The following is a 24159-nucleotide window of genomic DNA, read 5'->3' as shown; positions in this document are numbered from 1 at the left end:
TCTCTTGGGAAAGGGTATGATGCTAGAAAAAAAGCATGAAGCAGAGATGTTATTTCTACAAACAAAATTCTAAGTTGACTTCCTTGGGTTTTTTTTGGCTTCTGACTGAGTATAAAAGGCAACCACATGATGCTGTATCAGTTGGATATGGTGCTTTCACATGAGTTTTTACAAAAGAGCCAGAGATTGGAAGATGCTACACTGCTGGATTTAAAGATGTGGAAAAAGCTATACACCAAGGAATACAGGTGATTTCTAAACGTGAGAAAATGTAAAAGAACAAATTCTCCTCTACAATCTATCAGCCCTATTAACACCTTAATCTTAGCCCAGTTAAAAACAACTTTTTCCCTTCTGACTCCAGAACAGTAAGATAATAAATTTGTACAGTTTTAAGCCACAAAGCTTATGGAAATTTGTTATAGCAGCAATAGGAAACTAATAGACATGGTGAATCAGAAATGTTGCAGCAACAGAACAGGGGAAGGGTTTAGACATTAGCAATGGGTATGAAGGTATAAATCTAGATGTCAAGATGAACAGACACCCCCCCCTCCATTTTATCCCTTAGTATATAGAAACATGGATTGGATTTTTTTATGCTGTTATAGAATAAAATTATAGGATACAATTATATTTACTCAGTTCATAACTGTATCTCAATTACCTACAAAAATACTTACTGATTCTTATTTTGCCATTATTTTTCATAATAATTTTGACCAAAATTGAGTGATCCTTATTGTACTAGTGTATTTAATATTGTGATTCTGTAAGTTTCCAGACATAAACCTAGTATGCCATAACCATAGCCCCCCAAAACCCCAAGAACATACTGACTTTTAAAAATTTTATATAGAAATGTTAATAAAATGCATTATGTGAGTCTTTTCATCAAAACAAATGCTATAGAATACATTCTTTTGATTTTTTTAAAAGGGGGGGCATTGATAGGTGGGAGGTGGGTGGGAAGAAAGGCAGTTCTAATCTCAGTTTTTCCAGTGACCATCTATAGTCTATGCTGCTAAGACAGGAGTTAAAACTCATTCTATTACAATCCCTCCCTTCTTTTCTTATAGGATACTTCTAGTCCATTGTGAACTGGGGGAATGGACCAATGAGATCAGTGAAAATTCTGCATAAACTAGGATGTTTGGACATAGTATCTTTTCTTTTTTTGGTATTTTTTGTCAGGCTACTGTGGCTTTCTTCCTGGTTGTGAAGTATTGGTCTGTATTGTAGGGTAGGTATCTTAGTTCTAGACAGGTGAGGTGGTATCACAGTTTTAAGGTTCTGAGTAAGGTTCTTAACATCCAGGGAAGAGGGAAAAAATCTCATAGAAGGCTATGCCTTGTGCATTTCTATGACACTGGGTTGAACACATTGCCTGACATAATTGAGGTGCTCAACATTTCTGAATGGATGAAAAAGCCTCCTTTTACTGGCTGACTTAAGGAAAACGTTACCAATTTTTGCCTTGCACACAGCTTTGCCTTGTGCACAGCTATTTTTTTCTCTCTCTCTGCAGTTCATTCTCTTGTTCTTCTCTGGAAAGCCTTCACTGGTCCAGGGGGCCATGCTAGTTTTCCCTGAAATGTGTATGTGTTCATCCACACTATTATTTCCTCCATTTCTAACAATGTATTGTAATTGTTTATTTAATATTCTTATTCTCATTAACTCTTGCTAAAAAAGTAAGCAAAGATCTCGTTCCAATAGAAAAACGAGCAACTCTACCACCCACCTACCACCCTACCCCCCAACAGAAATAACAAAAACAAAATGTTAAAGCAAACCTTTCCAGAAAAGGTAGGGGAAAAGACCGATATAAGATAACTATAGTTAAAGTACAAAAAGTCTGCTAATATCCTTTTCCTCACTGATATTTAAAAACAAACAGAAAAAAGGTAAGATATAATTGTTTACTTGTGTAAGCTTTCTTTTCTAACAGAACAAATATTTTTAATAAACTATTATATGTTTCTTATTTTCTCAATCTTATCTCATTGTTTGAATGAATTAGCATAAGGAAGAAACAAATAGAACAAACCAAAATTATGGAGAAAGTATGTGTGTGAACTTTATTTAATTATGAGAAAATCACTTCTGTGCAGTAACAGAGATATGTATATATATATATATCTACACGATGTTAAAGTTTTCTTTTTTTTTGTATTCAGATACATACCTTATATTTGTACACAATATATAAAATTCATGGAGGAAATTAATTTCTACAGTACAGTTTCTTTGTTGGAAGAGGACTTGTTCCATAGTCTCATTTAGAAAATGACACCCAGTTCTGTGACTGTGGTACCAAGGATCGCAGTTCCAATCCTGTAATTTATTAGATTAGACACCAGAATCTTATGAACATTAAAAGAAACTGAGAAACTACATCCTCCTGCAGGATGAAAAGAGAGACGTAAGTGTTCAGGCTGCTGTGCTGAGAATCGATATTAGCAGAATTATATGATTTCTATGATGTATTATGAATAGAAATAGTTTCCCATAGGTTTGATGACACATATTAACAACATTGCCGCAAATTATCTGCCTGCTTTCAGGGCATGCACTTCACTCTTCAAACTGCCCTGTGCATACATGTGGAATGAGGCTGTCACCAAGTTCCTTCTGCATTGCATCTAGACAAGCTCATAGAGGGCTTTTAGCATTAGCACTGTATTCCCGGGAAGGAGGCATCTGCTCTCATATGGATAGGTCACCACAGAGAGAAAGTAATACAATGATAATTCTAGAAGAGGCTACAGCTATGTCATCATAGGAACTCATAACGGAATAGGTAGTGTGTGCATTTGCTACGATAAATCCATCTCTTTAAAGAGCATAACCATAGACTTACACCTGCTCCCCCAAAGCACCATTTTCACAGCTGGGGCCTGTCAACCGCGCTGTGGGATTCTACATTGTGCTTGTTTTTAACCATGTGAACCATTTTAGGGGTGAGTGTCACATATTGAGGTGTGTGGTGAATAGGATAAGAAACCCAAACAAACGAACCACATCACCACAGTTCTTTTAGCTAACATTTTGAACTAGAATAAAATCAGCATAATCCGCTTGTGAAGGGAAGTTATGGAGAATGCCAATGGGGAGGGAGTGACACCTATGATTCAAATGACATCCAGAAGGTCTGAAAATGTTTTGGCACTAGCCACAAAAACCACTTAACAAGTTTAATTTCATGTGTTGCTCTTAAGACAAAAATGTTAAAAGCCTTAGAGGTTATGTCTGGTCATCAAATTCACTTTGAGATGAATCATTTGTCTTTGATGACCAAAATATTTACAGGATAGTCAAGAAGTGGAAGTTCCCTAGAAATTAACCTTGTATGGTGGCCTCAGGCAGCCTAACAAAGCCCAGAAGGACTGGCAAAGATGAAAATGGCGAGGTAAAGCAGAGTTGTAAGTCTCTTCCTGTTTGGAGCCCACAGGAAGTCTCAGTCCTGGTGTCGGTGGCCTGGGCTTTGGGCATGAAATGGAAGTGGTCCACGCTGGGTAAGCTAAGAGTGGCCAACCGGCCCCCTCTGAGCAGCTCTAGCACCCCATGCCCATTTGGAACATGATCAGTCACACAAATCCACTGTTGGAAAGAACCCAGGTCCCACCCTCAGAGGCAGACAAGCACTACAAAGGAATTTAGAATCATCTGGGCAAAACTGGCCAGGGAGGTGTATCATGGAGAATGGGAACCTACTCTAGAGCCTAGATTCACTTGTCTGGCACACGGGGGTGGGGTGGTGGGTTGGGTACTTTCAGGGCTTCATTTTCAGCTTCTTCCACTGCAGCTTATTTAGAGTGTTATCAAAGGAAGCGGACGGCCCAAGCCATGTGAACTGCCGATGTGGAATCTTTGGTTTGATCACATCCACATCCCATGGGCTCTAAAGGCAGGAGAGGAACAGTGGCTCTGTGCCAGAGTGCAGCGCAAGTCATGAACACATCAGGAATGTGGGAGTTGGTGGGGTTACCTCCGGGCTTGCCAGCCACTTTAGATGCCACGCAGTTCTCGCTCTGAGGGGTACTGCTGAAGGGCCTTACCCTCGGACGTTTGGAGGACCAGCGTCTTGCTGTACGGACTGACTCCTGTTTTGTTGAAGGCCTTGACCCTGGCGTTGTATGTACTGTTGAAGTGAAGACCATCCACAGTGCACATTGTCTCCTTTCCAACGTATACTTCCTGTGGGTCAACAGAGAACAGGCCGTCACTGAGAGTGAACCTTTGTGAGGGGCAAAGGGGGCAGTGTTGCCACACTTTTAGGGGCAAGAGCTTTGTTATCAATCTGATCTGGGTTTGAAATATTGGGTCATCTGAGTTAACTCTTTTAGCCTCAGTCTCCCATATCGTAAAATAGAAACAATAATATCCACCTCATGAAGTTGTTGCAAATACTTCATAAGATCACACAGGAAGGTTGATTAGTGTAGAGCCTTGTGTTTCGCAAAAACTAAGTGTTTAATGAACACTAGTGATTAGCAGGCCTCCCTCTCACTGTCACTGAGGCAGAATGGACTCAGAGCTGGCCCTCTAGTGGGTTTTCAGAGGCTGTAAACCATGCAGGACGAGAATGCCCATCTTTCTCCCTTGGGACAGCTGGTGGATTCGAACTTTCTGCCATTGTCAGTGCAATCCCTTACCCACTAGACCACCAGAGCTTGGGTACTTAGAGTTAGGATTTTGTTTATTAACTTGGCATTTATCTACTCTATTATACTAACTGAAGTCTTTATCATTATGGCTTATAAAAACTATGTGTGGGAACATGAGGACGAGTTCTGTGCTGTTATTACCCCACCGATACCTTCAGAACTGCCACAACACTACATTCCAAAGCTGTAGGAGTTAGATAGGCTTTTATCCTCCAGTTGAGAAGGAGGGAAGAGGGAAAGCGACATTTCAAAGGCTTAAAATAAATTGTAGCATAGCACATCTTTAGCTTAGGCTAGGCACTTGCCTCCACCCTCAGCTGTGCACTTTGCAAAGTTACGTTGGTGTAATGAGCAAAAGGAATTTGCATCTAAAGCACAACCTTAAAATAACAACTCTTCAGTGGCACGATAAGAAGACTGGGGTCTGAGAGTGTCTAGATCCACTAATGCTGCAGCAGTATGAAAAAACTGGAATATTGCTCTCTTATTCAATGTTTCCCAAACTTTAATGTGTATATGAATCACTAGAGAATCTTGCTAAAATGCAGTTTCTGATATGGTAAGTCACCATAGTGGGATCTGAGATTTTGCATTCTGTCTCAAGTTCCCAGGTGAAGCTGGGCAACGATAACTAATTAGCAAGACAAGGAACAACCTGAAAGTGCTGATGTGCCAACAGCCTCGAATGGAAAACTTTGTGGAGTGGTCATACTTTCTCATGGTGGCCTGTGGGATAAAGATCCCAGATGGAGGAAGTCATGGGTTGACCAGGAGGGATTGGAAGGGTCCAAGAATTTTAAAAAATGTTATGGAGATCAGTAAGAAGGGAGGAGCCTGAGGATGCTTAGATTCTGGGAGGGAGTACTATTGGGAGATAAAGCTACATTCTTGGGGTGGGGGGGATGAAAAGTGTTAAAGCTTTTAAAGAGCTTAAGGCACTTGCAGAATGGCAAATGGAAATCTCTAGCCAATAACAGAGGGAAACTTGGGCCTGATTTTTAGGAGAGGAGAATATAGATGAGAGGGAAGGACTGAGAAGTCACCAGCAGCCAGGTGAACTTGGGAGAAGGGAGGTGCAGGAGACTAGAACAGTAAGAGAAGAGGGCCATGCACGGGTGGGTGCTTGGAAGACTGCCTACAAGTAGCCATGGAGACAAACTAAACAACTACACTGCCATGAAATAATTTTGGACTCATGTTGACCCTTTATGACACAGTAGAATTGCTCAGAGGGCTCCCAAGGCTGTAAGTCATTACAAAAGCACGGCATTCTGCTACCCATTTTCCCCAAGGAGTGGCTGCTTGGTTCAAATGGCCAACCTTTTTCATTAGCTGCAGACTGTTTTAATTGTTATCCCACCAGGGATCCTGCCTAGTTATAGGACAACTAGAGGCAAAATAAGGTGATTTATTTAAGAGAATTGGAAAGTCAGAAAAATCTATCCTATAGGGGGAAAAAACGAATAAAGTAAAAACAAAAGCTCTGAAAAGAACTGAAAATGTAGCTAAGTTAGGGGTGAGAAATTGCCAAATGTAAAGGGTTTTCCCAAGTTTATATGTATACATAAACACAGATACACTTGAGTGTACACAGGAGGGGGTATGTGAGCGCATGTTCCCGCACACAGCCCCCACCCCAAAAGAAGTAGACCCTAAAAGCCTGACTTGGAAAGGTGGAAACTTGATCTTGTCACACCAATAAGTCAGCAGATATGCATGTAAGGCTTCTCTATCAAATGAGAAAACTTGGAGAAGAATCCTAGACGACACAATCCCTGCACTCAGTTATTCAAACCTAGCTGAGGAAGCAAAACACAGCCAGGAAAAAGAGGCCTTGAAAGCCAGTGGGCGAAGTTTGGCTACTGATGGCCAGAAGGAGCTCCAATCTCAGATGCCTGCTTTTGAACAGGAGTCTCGTCTTTATCAGTCCAGGGACTGGCTTCAGTAACAAGTAGAGCTGCTCCCTGGAAGGTCCCAGGCATTAGAGTACCTAGGAGGAGAATCCAGGAAAGGCTGGATGTGGTGTGAGTGGAAAGCAAGGCAGGAAGGGAGAGACTGGATAAGAATATGACAGCGTGTGTATGACAGAGCAGTAGATATGCAGACATAGGCATTCACACTGAATATCAACTTGTAGGCACCACAAACATCTTACCAAAAGATCAAACCACAAGGTCCCAAATGAGTAAGTCCCCTTGCTTTGGGGAGGTAATTTCACCAAACTGTCAGGAGCTCTTTCTAGTCAAAGTTTCAGAAAGAACAGGTCTTTGCTGGAGAGACTCTTAAATAATCAGTGGAATTGTGTGTGTGTGTGGGGGGGAATCAGACAATGATTCAATTTTTTTCCCCTTTACATTTGCTATTCAGCCTTTTATTCTGTTATTGTTGGTGCATGAAGAAAATGGCTTTGCCTGTAATTCACAGTACCTTGGACTTGTGATGCCAACTTGTCACAGCTTGGTCAACTGGCAGCCAGACCCAGCCATATTTTTCTTAGGTCTAGTCAGCTGACAAATGGGACTTAGCTAACTGATGCTTTCTTTCCTATAACCTTTAACAAGAACTTGTATGTAGCATTGATTATGCCCCAAGAGATGAAGGACTGGTGATAATATTCTTGAATTCCATGGCATTTTTGGTGTCTTGAAAACCTGATATGTGTTTGTAATTTGTTTGTGATGTTTGTGGTCTTGAAGCAAAATTTGAATTCTTTCCAGTGGAGTGAAAAATGGCTTCTGTCATCCAGCAAGCACTGTCACCATGCTACAAACAGCAAACACGGGAGCACTGACGTGCCAGCAGAGAAGGGAGGATAAATCCTCACACAGACCAAACAGAAGCACCAGCGTGATTGTTTTTTGCATTAACGGAGGGAGAATTCATAAACATAAGTTTTGGAATCCATCCCTCCTCACCTGAAGTATTGTGTTCCTGGTTTTGATTTCACAGAGCTGCTGTTGAACAAAGACCTTCTGAATAGGAAATGTGATCACTGTGTTATTGAAAGCTGCACATGTGTTTTCATTTGACCAACATTTGTAATATGAGGTGATGCTATATCTTGTTTTGAAGATATCAAGATTGGTGGCCTCTTTTCATAAGCTTCTGAATCCATCATGTTGCTTTCTTCTTCATGAAGGGTTTTAACCTGTAACACCACCTGGACCCGATTATTTGAGGGATGGTAGATTTCTGTTAAGTGTCCCAATTTTCCCACATTGTTACTGATCCTTTCAATCCTCTCTTCTGGAATAAATTTTGATAACTAGATTTACCATGGCCTAGGTGTCCAGTTCCTTGGTCTATAGTAGCCACCCGCCTGCAGGTTGGAGGACAAGTCAGCGAGATTAATTTCATTACTGAGAAAAACAGTATGGTAATAAAAATAGCTAATGCTTACGGCCTACATGTACTAGGCCGGATGTCATTGGAGCTTAACAATAACACCTGAGGTATATATTACTGTTATTATTTTATACCAACGAGGACCTGACAGTTCGGAGGTGAATAAGTGCAATCGCACAGGTATTTGGTGAAGGTGGGATATGAATGCAGGCAGTCTGACTTCAGAGTTTGTAGTATTAGATGCAATTTCTTATGAGAAAGGTAGAACAGTTTCCATGCAGACATTTCTTGTCTATCTGTGGTGTCATAGAAGAAAGTGACTCAGTCAAAGGGCATTCAAATGCTACTCGGATAGTCCATGCCCAGGAGAGCTAGTTAAGCCAGGCTCGAGACTCTGTGGTGGGTTTTCTGAGCTAGTCCCTGGCTTTGGATAACAAGTAATAGGTTCTCTACTTACCCGGAACTGACCACCACTGCCATCATCCAACTCCAGGATATATCCGTCAGCAGGCACCGTGGAGAGAGGGGGCTGTTTCCAGGACAATGTGGCGCTGTTGTTGTGGGTGCAACATTCTTCCAGCTGTAGGATGGGGGTGGCTGGAACTGGAGAGGAAGCTAAACAGAAATTAAGGTAACCCTAGTTTCTGTTCAGCTGAAAACATTTCAGAATCTTGAAATGATAAACATCTCCTAACAAACCTGTGGCTCGAAGTAACGATGCACTGGGGACCTGGACAGGAGCTACAGTCTCTAAGAATAGAGGACTAATTGTTAAACTATGTGTCACTTTTCCAAACTCACAGTGGCATTTTTCACTTTACTTATGGTAGGAGAAGGAAGGATAGATTTGTCCACAGGAACACAAAAATTCAACCCAAACCCAAACCCAGCCAATTCTGACTCATAACAATAATTATAGGAGAGTGAGGAACTCCTTCATAGGTTGTTGTGTTTGTTGTGTACCATTGAGTTGCAGCTGACACACAGCGGACCTTGGAGTGGTTTTTCAGAAGCAGTTAATCACATGGGAGGAGTCTGCCCATCTCTCTCCTGCAGAGCAGCTGGTGGATTCAAGCTGCATGCCTTTGGGATTTTAGCACAGCTTCTTAATACTAGGCCACCGGTGCTCCCTTCCCTTCCAGAGTGTCTAGGGCTATAAATCCTTACAAATGTAGACTGCCTCATCTTTCTCTCACAGAGAAGTTGGTCAACTCAAGCCATCAAACTTTTGGTTAACATCCCAATGCTTAATCTATTACACTACCAGAGCTTCTTATGCTTATAGAATTTCTCTGAAATTATACTCTAGTGGGCATCATGCCTAAGAGAAATGTTTTACTTGGGGACTTAATCTCTAGACCTGTCTACTATTCAACCCACAGCATTGCTGAAACTATGCTAATAATTCTCTTGTAAATTTTATTCTACATTCTAAATAAGTTTGTGTCTGAGAAATAACTTTTTTCTTTCTTTTTTATTATTATTATTAATTTTAATGAAAATTTAGACTTTGCATTTCCATTCATTCATTGTTGCACTTCTCTCCCTGCCCACCCCTCCCTCCCCCTCCCAGTACACGCTTCTCTTTGAAAAGTAAAGGAAAAATTCTTTCATTGTTTTACAATCCCTTCCCCCAGGTCCACGCCACTATGCAGCCTGTCTGGACTCCCATCATGACAATAATACCTAATCACATATCCCTTTTAAACAGTTTTCTCCCTCATCTGTTTCAATGCAGTATACATTATTTATCCCATCTTTCTCAGTCTTCCCCCAACCCCGATGTCAGTCCTGTTTTACAACAGTGGCACCATGTAGTATTGAAAAGCAAGGAACTCATGAAATATTATACAAAATGGATGACCCTGGAGGACATTATGCTGAGTGAAATATCTCAATCACAAAAGAACAAATATTGCATAGGGCCACTGTTGTAAAACGCAACTGACATCGGGGTTGAGGGAAGGCAGAGGAAGGAGGGGAGGAATGATGTATACTGACTGCAGTGAGACAGATGAGGGAGAGAACTGTTTAAAAGGGATATATGATTTAGTATTATTGTCATGACAGGAGTCCAGAATGAAGACTCCACAGTGGAGTGGACTTGGGAGGAGGGATTGCATAACAATGAAATAGTTTTTCTTTTACTTTTCAAGGAGAAAAGTGAATTGGGGAGGAGAGTGGGTGGGCAGGGAGAAAAGTGCAACAGTGAATGACTGGAAACCCTAAGTCTCTGTAAACTTTCATGAAAATGAATAATAATAAGAAAATAAAATTAAATTAAAAAAAAACCTGGTGGAAGCTAACTACGCGTTGGAAAGAACTTGACAGCAATAAGTTCGAGTTTGAGCATTTTGTATGACAAAAGCAAGATTTTTTAAAATTTGCAACTTAGTGACACAGTGTCTAAGTTTCTAAATGTCTAAAGATTCATCATTTATTCTGGGCAACTGTACCTTAGGAATGGTACTTTCCCAAATCTACTCACTGTGTTGATATACGACACTCAACCATGAGCCTGGAGCATGAGTGTGGGAGTAGGCTGGGGTGGCAGAGGAGGGCCAAAGGGTCCTTACAGCCATAGGAACACTGGCCAGGGTGTTACTAATCACAACAGTCTCTCTTCCCATTTTGTACTATTTAAAACCGTGGATCACTTAAGGCTTCACAAAAACAAGTGTTTGTTAAGGAAGAATCCTAGTCCACTACTGGTTTATTGAGTGTGAACTCAATATATGACTTTGGAACAATGTTTCTATCAACTGCTTAAACTTTTTATTGAGCACCCAAACACTGTTTTATTTCTTTAGCACTTTGCTAAAATGAGAGAATAGCTTGGACCATATCAAGGACATTTAGATGAACAAATGTAAATCATGGAACACCTGGTAGGTTGTATCAAAATTGGACTCTATGTGTCATGCTTTGAAATGAAATATACTCCTTGTCAATTACCATACTCAAGAGGATAGTTAATTTATCAATAGTTTAGGAAACAAGGTTTATGGGTGGATAGCCTAGAAACAAAACTGATGACTACAACATAAAGCTGTGAAGGTAAGAAGAAGCAGGGCTATTGTCTGTTATAATAAAACCATGTCTGAGCAACTAAATAAAACATAATTACATCAAGGTCAGCAAACATCTAATTGGAATTAATCAGTTTAGGAAGGGGGATTACTTCAAGTTTCAAAGGTACAGGATTTTATGGCATTTTCCATCTCAGAGGTACTCGGAACCTCTGTACTTGGAGGCAAGAAAAGATTAGTTCACTCCACTGACAAATAGATGACAGTGATGAATGCAAAGACACTACCAATTGGATGCAAGAGACATAATCTAAGGAGTCGTAGATGGGGTATTTGTTTAGTTAGGGACTTACTTTGCCACTCAGAATTTGTTTTCTTTATAAAAAAGACTTTTAAGCGAACATTTTAACATGTTAACAGTGAAAGTTAAATCCAAGATGAAGCAAACCATTCTTTAAAGGTCTTCTAGAGACATGAAATGACTCTCTTGGGATGGTTGTTCTGAGCTGTCCTTTAGAGCTCCCCAGGAAGCAACTCCCTGGACCTTCTTATTTCATTAACACCCACATCAGCCTTTCATTTTCTCTTTGCTTCTGTTTCAGACAAGTCTATATTTTATCAATTATAAAATCAACGAATAAGATCACAAGACGGTTTCAAGTTGAATTATACAAATACTGTACTCGCAATGTCTTTAACAAGAAATTCAAATTTCCTAAGCATAATTATTCATAGGTATAATTATAGGATTAACTGAAACATAAGGCATCAGGTGTAATAAAAGAAAAATGGAACTTTGTCAGTCTATACATAGATTTTTAAAAACCTAAACAGCCCAAAGAACCCCAAGCCACTGCTAATGCTTTGATTCCAACTCATGGTGACCGTGTAGGAGGGAACAGTCCTGCCCTTCAGGACCCCCACGGCTGTAACTCTTTAGAGAAGCAGATCCACACCACAGGACTTTCCGCTGGCAAACCAGCGCTTAACCCCTGCGCCACTGGGGCTCCTGAAAAGCCCGAAAAGATTGAAAAGTGTTGATTCATTAATATTTAGGTCTTACTATTGTCTCAGATTTAAACAAATGAGCAAACAAACTATTAGACAAAAGAAGAGGAAGTGAAGGAAGAGAAAGGCAACACAGAACAAATAAACATACGGATATCTGCATATGTCAAAATCTATTTATCAACGTGCTAAGAATTATTTTTGCTTTCCTTTATTTATGCCAAAATGATGTTGCATATAAAAAGCAAAAGTGACAAAATTTACAGCCTCATTAGCAAAAATGAGGGATGACACTTTAGAAAAATAGATTTTATGGTGGGCGTTATGTTACCCTATTTCACTTTATTGGGTATAAATTAAATGGTCTTCAAAAATCCAAAGTACTTTCGAATAATGTCCCTTCTGTGGTTTGGAAATGGATAATACCAGTTTCTGAACTGAATTCTGAAAATCAATGCCTTTACCACTGTGTTATAATCCATTAGCTGGAGGGGGCTTTGATGGCCTAGTGGTAAGGAGTTGCACTTCAATCCCAAAAGCATGGGGTTCAAATCCACTAGCTGCTCCACAGGAGAAAGATGGACAGTTTCCTCATATATGCTTTACTGTCTTTGAAAACTGCTGAAGGGTCACCAATGGGTCACTTCCAACTTGAATGTACGTAACAGCAACAGCCAGGGCTCCTTCTTTTAGATACAAGGCTGACGCTATTACTGATATCTTTGATAAAGTCTGGTGAATCAGATGTCAAATTTAGCCCCCTGCTTTTGTTTTTTACAATAGCTGTAGCTTTAAGTTTTACTTTGTAAGTGGCTTCTTATATCAAAGGTTTCATACGTCTTACCCTTTAAAAACTCCTCTGTTTTGAATTATTTCAGATTTTCAATATTTGAGGTTTTCCCCCCTCTAAAAGACCATCAGATTGTGAAAACTCACAACTATCCAGATTTCCTTTGTGAAAGTAAACATTAGTGACATGAAGATACTTGAGTAAAGTAAGGTAGCCTGCCATCCTCAACACAGGATGACAATCACAGGTGATGCTTTTGAACATGAAGGCCACATAGTGTGGGGAAAACTTTCTATGTATAAACTCATTTGATAGAACCCCACAGGATAGGTGTATGGCCATATCTGTTTTGTAGGCTGAATGCCAACTCTGAAACCTGGAAAGGTTTCCTGGCTGTCTAAGCAGTAGGCAGCCTAGCTACAGAGGTTTTGTTCCTACCATTGTGTCACACCGCTTCTTCAGTTTGTTTGAAGTAACCATGTACTACAGCTAAATTCCCATGCCTAATTCTGAAAGAAAAGATTCTTTCTGGTTCCTTTAACCAAACAATTAACATTTCTAAGACCTGCTGGTATAGGTTATTGAAATATTTCACCTTAAGAAGCATGGATGTTGGGAATGCAATTTTACGAAGTCTTCCTCTCTGTGGGTTCATTTGTAAACTGTCAATCCTGCTTATGGTGGGTAAACAATACAAATGGCATATCAGGGAATTTTAGACTTTAGAGGAACTTGAGCTATTTCTGGAAATCTATCATTAACCCATTATTAAGGATAAGCGTGAAGCCTGTTTTGAGGAGATGCACTTCAGGCACCCAAACCACTCAAGCATGAGCAGATTACATGCAAATTAGTCAGCAAGCACATCTTGACCATACCAACCCCTAGGAACACTTTCTCAGTGATTTATAGGGGAGCCTGTTCAGGTCACACTGTCCTTGCCTTTGACCTTCATGCATATTTAGAGTTCTTATATCCACTACCAGTTGATGAAGATGAAAGAGTAAAAGCACTTAAAGGGATTAACAGACACTGGTCTATGTGTTAAAAAGGCTTAGTTGAACCTAGGGTCACTGTTTCATTTTGATTCAGAAGGAATACACGCGTATTCGATTTCCGCACAATAATTCACGAATCTTGGGATACTCTGTACTTAGAAAGTCTAAGGGTCATTCTTTGCCCCCTCTCCCCCGAGTAGGAGATGTGTTATGTATCACTGAGTTGGAACTGACCCATAGCTGACCCTCCAGTGGGTTTTCAGAGGCAGTAAACTGCATGATAGACATTGCCCATCTTTCTCCCATGGAGCAGCTAGTGGATTTGAACCGTGAGCTGCTGGGTTGGTAGCACAGCTTCTTATCACTCTGCCACCAGAGTTCCTTACTCCAGAAGGAACTGTCTTGACAGATTAGAAGAGAACCTTAAAATTTCTTTTTCCTGATTTGGGAAAGAGTTGGCAATAAAAAGAGAAAACAAAAGTTGATCTGTCATTTTCTATAAAATCTGAAGGACCTCTCCTAATACTCTAGAAAAAAAGTAAGATGATTTTCTAATCAAAATACAACCAGAAACTACATCACTCCAATCTAGGAATGCTTGAATGAAGATAGTCTGAGCATTCTCCAGACAGATCTCAATTGCTTGGAGGTGACGTGCAGAGGACAACTTACATCTTTAGCTCAAAATAGAGTAACTTCAGGCAGTGTGTTTTTGCTGAGTTGTTGTTAGGTGTTGTTGAGTTGAGTATGACTCATAGCGATCCTATGAACAACAGATCTGAACCTGTCCTATCCTGTGCCATCCTCACAAATCCCTGACATACCCAAGGCCATTGCTGCAGTCACTGTGTCAATTAATCTGATTGAGGATCTTTCGTTTCTTCACCATCCCCCCATATTCCAAGCTGTCCTACAAGGAATAGCCTCTCCTAGCAATATGGCCAAAATGTGAGACAAAGCTTCGTCCTTGCCTCCTAGGAGCACTCTGGCAAGAAATTGTATGTACATTTCTTGCTGAGTTGTAACTGAAAATATATATTACAACAACAACAAACCCCAACCAGCAGCTCATCTTCCTTGTTACCAAGGAAAGTTTAAAAACGGCAAATGAGTTGAGATTTCAAAGCCAGAGAACTGATTGTTAAACTTGAGTCAAGAAGTGAACAGATACTTTAGTTATCAGTTTCAAGTGATAACTTCAAGTGAACATTTTAAGTTATTTACAGAATACTTGAAATTTAAACAGTGTTGCGTGTAGACCACTTAGTACAAATGGAAAGTGCATGTTGAATTACAGGTATTATTAATTTTGCAATTGTCAGATTATATGACTACCATTATAAATGGTGGCTAAAATTGAGTCAATTGTACATGCATTTTGTGGTGCAGATTCTAAAGGGCTTTTTTACTTCTGACAAGCAGTGAAAATGCACTGAATTAGAATATCTTTAAAAAACCCCCAATATGTTGGGAACAGTTGTGTAATTGTGTATACACTAAAAAATAACAAAAGGACCTGTATAAGTCTTAATCACTTTCTACTGCATCGTGACCTTTGATTTTCTCTTTCCATCTCAAGCATCTGACAGAATGAAAATAATTCAGATTCTAAAGAGAGCTGGGTTCTCACTGAATTAATTAAACTCAATGTGCACAAAGCAAAGCATATAAATGAACTCTGCAGAGAGATAATAATCAGAAATAAATGAAATTAAGACAATGTGCTAAAAAGAAAAAAAAAGGCAAAGTGTTAAAAAGAAAAGAAAAATGGGATAATCCGGTCTCATACCAAATGCCCGTTACATAAACGACACAGATAAATGTTCTGGATAATGCTGTACTACAGGTGAACTTTTGCTGGGGGAGTGGGGGCTTTAGAGAATTTTACATTCTCTGGCTCGTGGACACACTTTCATGTGGACACAGCTGTGTCCACACTGATTTCTGTGTGCAGCCCTAAATGGCCACATGTCTGAGGGAAGGGACAATGCTTTAGAAACTGTGCCTTTCTAAAGCACTTGAGCCTGTAGTTCCCATACTAGATGAAGGGCCTGTCACTCCAACACAATTGCTGTCGTCCTGCCAACTGGCCTGGGCTCCAGTGTGGGCAGATGGACAAGGCTCAGAGAGGCAAAACTGGGGGAGGAGAGGGCTCTGCAGCTGATGAAAGCATTTCAAAGCCCCGAGGGGTTTACCCTCTAACTGCTCCCTCCTCCTGTCCCATCATCAAGGCTAATCGGTTGGCTCATTTTCCCCACTTCCACTAAAAGCCCTTATACTGCCCTTTTGTGACACATTTTCTCCTCAGTGCAGCTTGTGCCATGACCTAGTTTCACTCCATTGAAAGAGCTGGGGAGGGGGCTTCCCCTGAGGCTCTCTGCCCTCCTAAAACAGACAAACCCAAACCTGAAATACAAATCAGTTGCCCTCGAGCTCATTCTGATTCATGGTAATTCCAGGTTCTTTTAGAATTGAGCTGTGTTTCCTGGGGTTTTCAATGACTGTGATTGTTGGGAAGTTGATTGCCAGGCCTTTCTTCGGAGGCAACGCTGGGTGCATTCAGACAGTCAACCTTCTAGTTAGTAGCTAAAACCATAACTGTCTTTGCCAGCCAGCCACTCCCCTATACCCTGCTAAGAATGGCTTTAGTTTACAGACTACCACATCGGGGATAAAGAAAAAAAAATGTAAACAGAAAAACCTTGCTGTAACAACAACAACAACAACAACAAAGTTAGATTTCTCAAATTTAAGAGGGAAATGCAGTTATTTCTTGGAAAAAAAATCCAAAACTGTTGGTAAGGCACTAGATAAACCAGCACAAATGGGAAGCTTTGGCTTTAGGCCCTGAAGGTATGCTCCTTTGGCTTGAATCCCTGCTCCACCACTCACTAGATTTGTGAACTCAGGCAAGTAGGCTCATCTTCCTATGTCATTGTTTCTTCAGCTGCCTATTAGCATTGTGAGGGTGAAATGACTTAATTCATGTGAGTGTCTAGTTTGAAACCAGGCAGTAAAAGCAAATCATTATTGTTATTGTAACAAAGCCTTCTTATTTATAATGTATACACTTTTATTCATAATGTATACATTTATTTATACTGCATATTCACCAACTGTTCTGCAGGAGAAAGATGGGCAATCTCCTTCTGAGTCATTTACTGCTTCTGAAAATCTGCTGGAGGGTCATGCAGCACCAACAATGTATCACTTAAAACTAATTAAGGCTACAACCCAAAGTAATATATATTAAACAAAAAAATAAAACTGGAAATAAAAGAGTGCAAAAATTCATGAAAAGAATGAAAGCAATATATGTGCCAGCTACTGGAATGAATTTAACTATGTGATGGGACACTTAAATATATAGCTCTAAAACTTGCTGGGTTATATATTTTCTCTGTCTGATAAAATGAAGCCTATATATTTTTCTCAAATAATCTTTTTTTTAAAGCACACTGTACCAATGCCAATTCCTGGTTTTGACATCATAGTTATGAATGGTGTAAGCACTGAAAGAAATGGGATGCAAGACACAAAGAACCTCTGATTCCTATTTTTGCAATTTCCTATAAAAGTAGAATTATTAAAATACAAAGCTTTTTAAAAAGAACAGAAATATTCAAATGGATATTATGCTTCCATAAAAATATTTTTTGCATGGTAGGTTTGGTTTTCATTTTTCTTTGTAAGAATTATTTTCCTTAAGTTCATTTTAAGTAGTTGTACTTCCCTCACTGCCCAAAATCCCTAGGAGATCTTGTTACATATTTTTTAATCACATCATCTAACTTTAATGTTTACTTCCCTTATTTCCAGACATTCTTTTCCTTTACCATGCTGACTGTTACCTTCTGAAATCCCCATTGATAGTTCAAGCTCTTTGTTCACCAGCTTTAGTGATGTGAAAGGCGTAGTTTCAACCCTGGACTACCTGTTGTTGTTGTTTAATGCCATCGAGTCGTAGACGACTCATAGTGACCCTATGAACGAACAGCCTGAGCACTGTTCGTACATAGAGTTTCCAGAGGCAAGCCATTTTGGAAGTGGATGCCGCTCCTGCTTCCAGGCTTGATTTAGTCGGGAAGCTCCAGCCTACACTGTCCACCACAGGTGCCCATTACCACGATTGGCACATCACTGTCACAGTCTTCAGCATCACAGCAACCACGAGTTACCTCTGTACAGCAACGCACAGACCAGTGCTATACCACCTAGAAGAATGTTTGACAGGAAGACAATTTGAACCTGGCCAAGGGCCACAGATGATAATCACCCACCTTTGGCTTGGTAGCACAGCTTCCTTCCACTAGCCCAAAGTAGCTCTCTCTTGGTCGTCGTCATTGTTATTGTTGTTTGATGCCGTCGAGTCGTAGACGACTCATAGCGACCCTATGAATGAACGGCCTGAGCATTGTTCGTACATAGAGTTTCCGGAGGCAAGCCATTTTGGAAGTGGATGCCGCTCCTGCTTCGAGGCTTGATTTAGTTGGGAAGCTCCAGCCAACACTGTCCACCATGGGTGCCCATTACCACGATTGGCACATCACTGTCACAGGCTTATATAATATTCCTGCATTTCAAGTTGTATTACTTTCTGTGACAAGATTTTATTTCTGTGTAGTAATGCTCTCTCACTCCCTACCTCTGAAGTGAAACCTCTTAAGATTTGCAAAGAGGCCAACACTGAATTTCTCTAAGAGGGCAACCACTCATCTACAAGGGTACCTTCTCATTATATACAAAGGAAACACGCCCTCCCCCTGATTTTTGCAACAATAACCAGAGATAAGTATATGTTTACTTTTCCCACCTAACTCTGGAGGCCTAGCGGCAAGAAGCTATGCTGCAATCTCAAAGGCATGTGGTTCGAAGCCACCAGTTAGTTGTTCCATGGGATGAGCAATCTCCTCCCTTGAATTAACTGTTTCTGAAAACCCACCAGACAGTCAGCTATGGGTCAGTTCTGACTCAGCTATGGGTCAGTTCTGACTCAGCTATGGGTCAGTTCTGACTCAACAACAATAACAACAACACTGGCTTGCTATAATTTGGTACACCATCTTTATCCTGCCTCAAGCACCAGCATCTGCTTGGATGTTACTAGCTGACTTAGTGGACGCAGGTACATACCTTTCATCTGCACAAAGTCCAGCTGGTGAATGGACTGAAGCAGAGAGCTATTGTCCAGGCTCAGGTCGAAGTCTGTGGTCATCCTGGGAGTGAGCGTGCCTTTTCCCCACTGATCCTCAGTCAGGTGCACTCTCCTTATAAGAGCGTCTGAAATCTAATCACATATAATACAACAAACACCACACTGGGAACAGAGCAGCGCTCCCTTTACTCTCTGAGAGCCTTTCTGCCAAAATGTCCTGGCAATCACCTGAACCTGTCTCAATGGTGTCAAAGTCAGAATGGGTGAGGTGGAGTCGCTTGTGACTAGGGTGACCTGTGACTTATCACGTATGTTAATTAATTTGGATACTTTTCAGTGGGTGGGTTAGGGCATTAGAAATATCTACCAGTTATCATTTAGATGATTTTAACTCACAGTGACCCTATGTGTGCTGAGTAGAACCGTGTTTCATAGGGTTTTCAAAACCATGATCTTCAGAGATACACATCCAGGACTTGCTTGTGAGGCACCTCTGGCTAGGTTCAAACCACCAACCTTTCAGTTAGTAGTTATGAACTTAACCAATCACCCAAGGACTTGATCTAACAAATGAATTGGAACATATGATCATATTATTTATGACTGAGAAACTAAAAGCGAATATGTTGATAATTAGTTAATCTAAACAGGATTCTGGGGCTTCGTCTGACATACTTTGGACATGTTGCCAGGAGGGACGGGTCCTTGGAGAGGGACATCATGCTTGGGAGGGTGGAGGGACGGCGCAGGAGGGGAAGACACTCTATGAGATGGATTGATTCAGTGACTGGGGTAATCGGGATGGGTGTGTCAGAGGCAGTGCGGTTGGCGCAGGATAGAGCAGGGTTTAGGGCTGTTGTGCATAGGGTCGCTATGAGTCAGAAACGACTCAACGGCACATAACAACAACAACAACAACAACAACAACAACAACAATATGTTTTGGAAAAAGTCCAGCCAAAGTGCTTCTTGGAGGCTAAGATGGTGAAGTTTCTTGTTTCATACTGTAGATATACAGCTATTGTTGCTCGATTGCCATCGAGCCAAGCATGACTCATGGAACAAAAGGCTGGAAGCCTTTCTATAACTATCGCCATTTATCAAAGTTCATAGAATTTCCAGAGGTATGTTGTTTAGGAAGAGGATGCCACTCCTGGTGGTGAGGCTATTCCTTGGAAAGGGACATTATACTTGGAAAGACGGAGGGTCAGTGAAGGAGAAGACCCTCACTGAGATGGTGACTTCAGCAACAGGCTCTAATGTGTCAGAGATGATGAGGATAGCACAGGACAGGGCAGGATTCAGGTCAGCTGTTCATAGGGTCGCTGTGAGTCATACTTGACTTGAAGGCATCTAAGAGCAATAATCTAATAGTCCTAAAATTCTAATTTGAAGAGGGCTTATCAAAACTTGGAAATGAGCATTACAACCTAGTTTAGAAAAGCTGCATATGATAATCTGCAAAATAGAATTCATCTTTTAATACATCATCTTTGCGTGTTTATTACTTTTATTCTTTGGTAGAAACTCTTTCATTCTGCCTCTTCCTATCACTCTCTGTCAGTTTAGTAGAATGTGAGATGGCGAGAACCTACATGTTCCTTAACAAATGCCCCTTTATCATTGGGAGCGAAGTTTGAAAGGAGAATTTGCTTGTATCAGAGTATCTCCTAAAACCATTGGTTAGCACTGCAGAAATAAAGAAATGTGTAAGAAACCCATCATGTAGGGGAAATCTCTCACTTTGTGGTAGACACCTTGCATACTTTCATTTAGGTATTTCCAGTTACCAAACCTGTCATAATCATAGAAAAGGGCCCCATTTAGTAACTGATTTGGCGATCTTATAAGGAATTCTGTTCTCATGATCAAACACAAGAAAACAAATCAAACTAAAAAAGTCCCACACTTCTCTTAAACCACGTGGTGACAGAAACTTCAGGAAGTCAGTTGGACTCAGTAGAAACCCACATGTACGTGGAAATGTGAAGCTTCCCTTGGAAGGGACACATGCCCAGCCAGAGTCACTGGGGGCCTTAACATCTCACACTTAGTTCCATGCGAGTCTGAAACAGTTGACACTTACCTGCAAAAAGCCACTTGGGTCATTTTCCTTGATCACCTCCAGGCAGTACTCCATGAGACCTGTGGTCTGGCGCAATTTCACTGTGCAGTGAGAGATCTGATCTCGAACCACCTAGGATTGATGGGAAAGCAGAACAGTTAAAGGATGCAGAGGACAGAAAAGCAACGTTGGTCAACAGAGACTTTAGGGTGGTTATGCAAACCAGAACCCAACAGTGTCATGAGACTTTTTGTATCACTGGCTGCTGGCTCTTACAGGGAATTGATAACAACAGGCCTCAGCTGAAAATAAAATGCATATGCTGAAACTCTCACAAACTTTTTGTGATTCTAGCTACATCAGTGTATCAAGATATGCCTTCCACAGGTTCCCCTCAGTCTATTCTTGTGAGTTGCTGCATTGTGGCAGAGGTTGTAGAGACTCTACAAAGGAGTGGTAGGTAACTCCCCAAGTTCTGCTTTTTCTGTGAAAAAAGAGTCAGTCCCTCCTAAACAGTAAGTACCTTTCACTCCTTTCCTCCTCTCCCTGCCCAACCAAAGGAGTCACTCATTTTGATTCCTTTGTTTTGGTAAAGGATGGAAAGCTGAGGTGGAGTTTGCTGAAAGATAATATTGTTGCTGTTTTATGTACTGTCAAGTTAGAATTATGTACTGTCAAACTGGAACCGACTCCTAGTTGACCCTCCAGTGGGTTTTCAGAAGCAGTTCAATTGCAGGACAGGAGATCGCTCATCATTCTCCCATAGAGCACCTGGTGATAATTGCATGACTTTGGGTTGGCAGTGCAACTCCTTACCACCAGAGCTATGATAGTGACAAACAGGCTTGGGAAATGGTTGTTGTTGTGTGCTGTTGAGCTGGAACCTAGCCACAGCTGACTCTCTGACAGGTTTTCAGATGCAGTTAAATTGCACAGGACGAGACTGCCCATGCTTCTCTTGTGGAGCAGATGGTGTATTTGAACCACAAGTCTTCAGGATTACAACACAGCTTCTTGCCACTAGGTCACCAGTGGGAAAGGGCATAATGAAAAATTAAGTTTTGAGAAGAACCCATTTGTTCTTCTGGAAAGAAGTTGTAAAGGCTGCTGTATTTGCCACGTTATTTTAACTTAGAAAGGACTCTCTGAATGTGCACTCTCCTCCTCTGAAAAGTTGCCTCTGTCCAGTGTCAAATGCATGACTTTCTTTGAAAAGTTTCCTTCTTTAGAGACGTTTGTCTTCTCTGTCCTCTGCTCAATGACCTAAATCCTGAAGTTGTTTTAGAAGCATTGAGCTGAACAAAGGCTTTCCAGGAAATTTAATCACCCATATCCTTTGTATTTGTCCTACTTTGCAACAGCCTCAAAGAGAAATAGTATTCCAGAGTTTATGGATAATAACTAAAGGATATATTAAAAATAATAATTATTTGGTTGGTTTGTTTTGCTGCTCTTACGTTTTTATTGTGATTTGAGTGGATGTTTATAAAGTGTATCTTTTCAATCTATCATGCATGCACATTTCGTCCCACAACATTAATTATAATACCCACATTGTCTGATTGTCCATTCAGTCCACATTGTCTTTCCTTTCATCCATATTAATAAGTATTCATTGTTTAGTAATTAATTTTCTTCTCTTCACTATTCCCATCCCTAGAAACCATCCTAGTGTGAGTCTCTCTGTTTACAAATTTTTCCTTAGCTTTTATGGTGGTCTAATAAAGTATTTATCTTTTTGTTACTGACTCATCTTACTCATCATAATTTCCTTTTGGTAATAATTATCATTTAAAAAATTCTTTGTTCATTCATTAAATCTTCACTAAAGATTATTAAGTCATTCATAAAATCTTCATTACAGATTACTATGTCTATCTTAAAAAAAAAACCAAGGAAAATAGATGAGGAAATAGCAAATAGGTTCACTGCCCTAATGCCAAATTGCATGTCACTTTGGTGCCTCAGTGGTTAAGCTCACAGCTACCAACAGAAAAGTCCTTAACAGTTCAAACCTACGAGCTGCGCCATGGCAGAAAGATGCAGCAGTCTGTTTCTGTGAAGATTACATTTTGGAAACCATATATGGAAGGTCTAATGTTTCATAAGGTTGTCATGAATCAGGATCCCCTTGAAGAAATAACACAAAATTTCAAAATCTCCTTTTAGTTTCTTCTCTAAGACATAATAAATAATTATTTTTATATTTATTTTAAGCATTCTTTTTTTTAAAAGAAGTTATTTTCATTTTATTTATTCTCGAGCCATAAGTTTTTGTTTCTTCAGTTTCTTCTGGGCAACCTCCTCTTCTGGTTTAGGAACAATCTGTTCCTTTTCAGTAAGGATCATCTCAATATGGCAGGGGGAGCTCATGTAGGGCTTAATCCAACCATGAGCTCTATATGTGCGGCGGCGCATCTTGGGAGCTTTGTTCACCTGGATATGCTCAATGACCAGAGAATCAACATCTAAACCCTTAAGTTCAACATTACTCTAGGCATTTTTAAGCACATGCAGCAAAAACTTAGCATTCTTTCTGGGCCACCGACCCTGTGTCCAACCCCACAGTTTGGCCTGGGAACACCTACCAACTCCACCATTGTAATTCCAGAATGGCACATACTGCTTTTGCACAGTGACATCTTTCAGATACTTTGTGGCTTTCTGGATATGCACAGCCTTGATGGCCTGGGTGGTTTCCCAGATGCTCTTAAAATGGACCTGGAGGTTTGAGGTTCTTGATTTCCATGATTTTGTGGGATTTTTCATTTCAAGTGGGTAGAGAATCATTTTGGGAGATCACCCAAGGCTGCTCACAGGAAAAGAAAGCTATTTTAAGTATTCTTACTATTGTAAGAAATAGCTGCAATCAAAGTATATGCCAATTTTTAACACTCACACATATAATAAGTGTTTTTTATGTTGCCACTATTAATAATTGTTATTAGATGCTCCACAATCAATACTCATACCACTTGCAGTCAGGAAATCAAAAGACAAATTTCGGGGAGCTCTGGTGGCCTAGTGGCAAGAAGCAGCACTGCAATCCCAGAGGAACACGGTTCGAGTCCACCAGATGCTCTGCCGGAGAAGGAGGCG

General features: G+C 40.5%; 1 protein-coding gene and 1 pseudogene across 1 annotated transcript in view; both read right to left on the bottom strand.

Annotated features, from left to right (window-relative positions):
• Positions 1-24159, bottom strand: part of TRIM9 (tripartite motif containing 9) — a 169073-nt gene that overhangs the window by 17003 nt on the left and 127911 nt on the right. Inside the window, exons 4-7 of the mRNA XM_006899193.1 lie at positions 21082-21192; positions 18974-19127; positions 8473-8630; positions 4062-4200 (exon numbers count right to left, since the gene is read on the bottom strand). Of these exons, the coding sequence (XP_006899255.1) occupies positions 4062-4200; positions 8473-8630; positions 18974-19127; positions 21082-21192 (562 nt within the window). The remainder of the gene's footprint in view (positions 1-4061; positions 4201-8472; positions 8631-18973; positions 19128-21081; positions 21193-24159) is intronic.
• Positions 7192-7788, bottom strand: LOC102845663 (annotated as a pseudogene).

This window comes from Elephantulus edwardii, unplaced genomic scaffold (assembly GCF_000299155.1).
Source record: "Elephantulus edwardii isolate Elephantulus edwardi_28Jun2011 unplaced genomic scaffold, EleEdw1.0 scaffold00247, whole genome shotgun sequence".
NCBI classification, from domain to species: Eukaryota; Metazoa; Chordata; class Mammalia; order Macroscelidea; family Macroscelididae; genus Elephantulus; species Elephantulus edwardii.
This window is presented reverse-complemented; position numbering and strand designations above follow the sequence as displayed.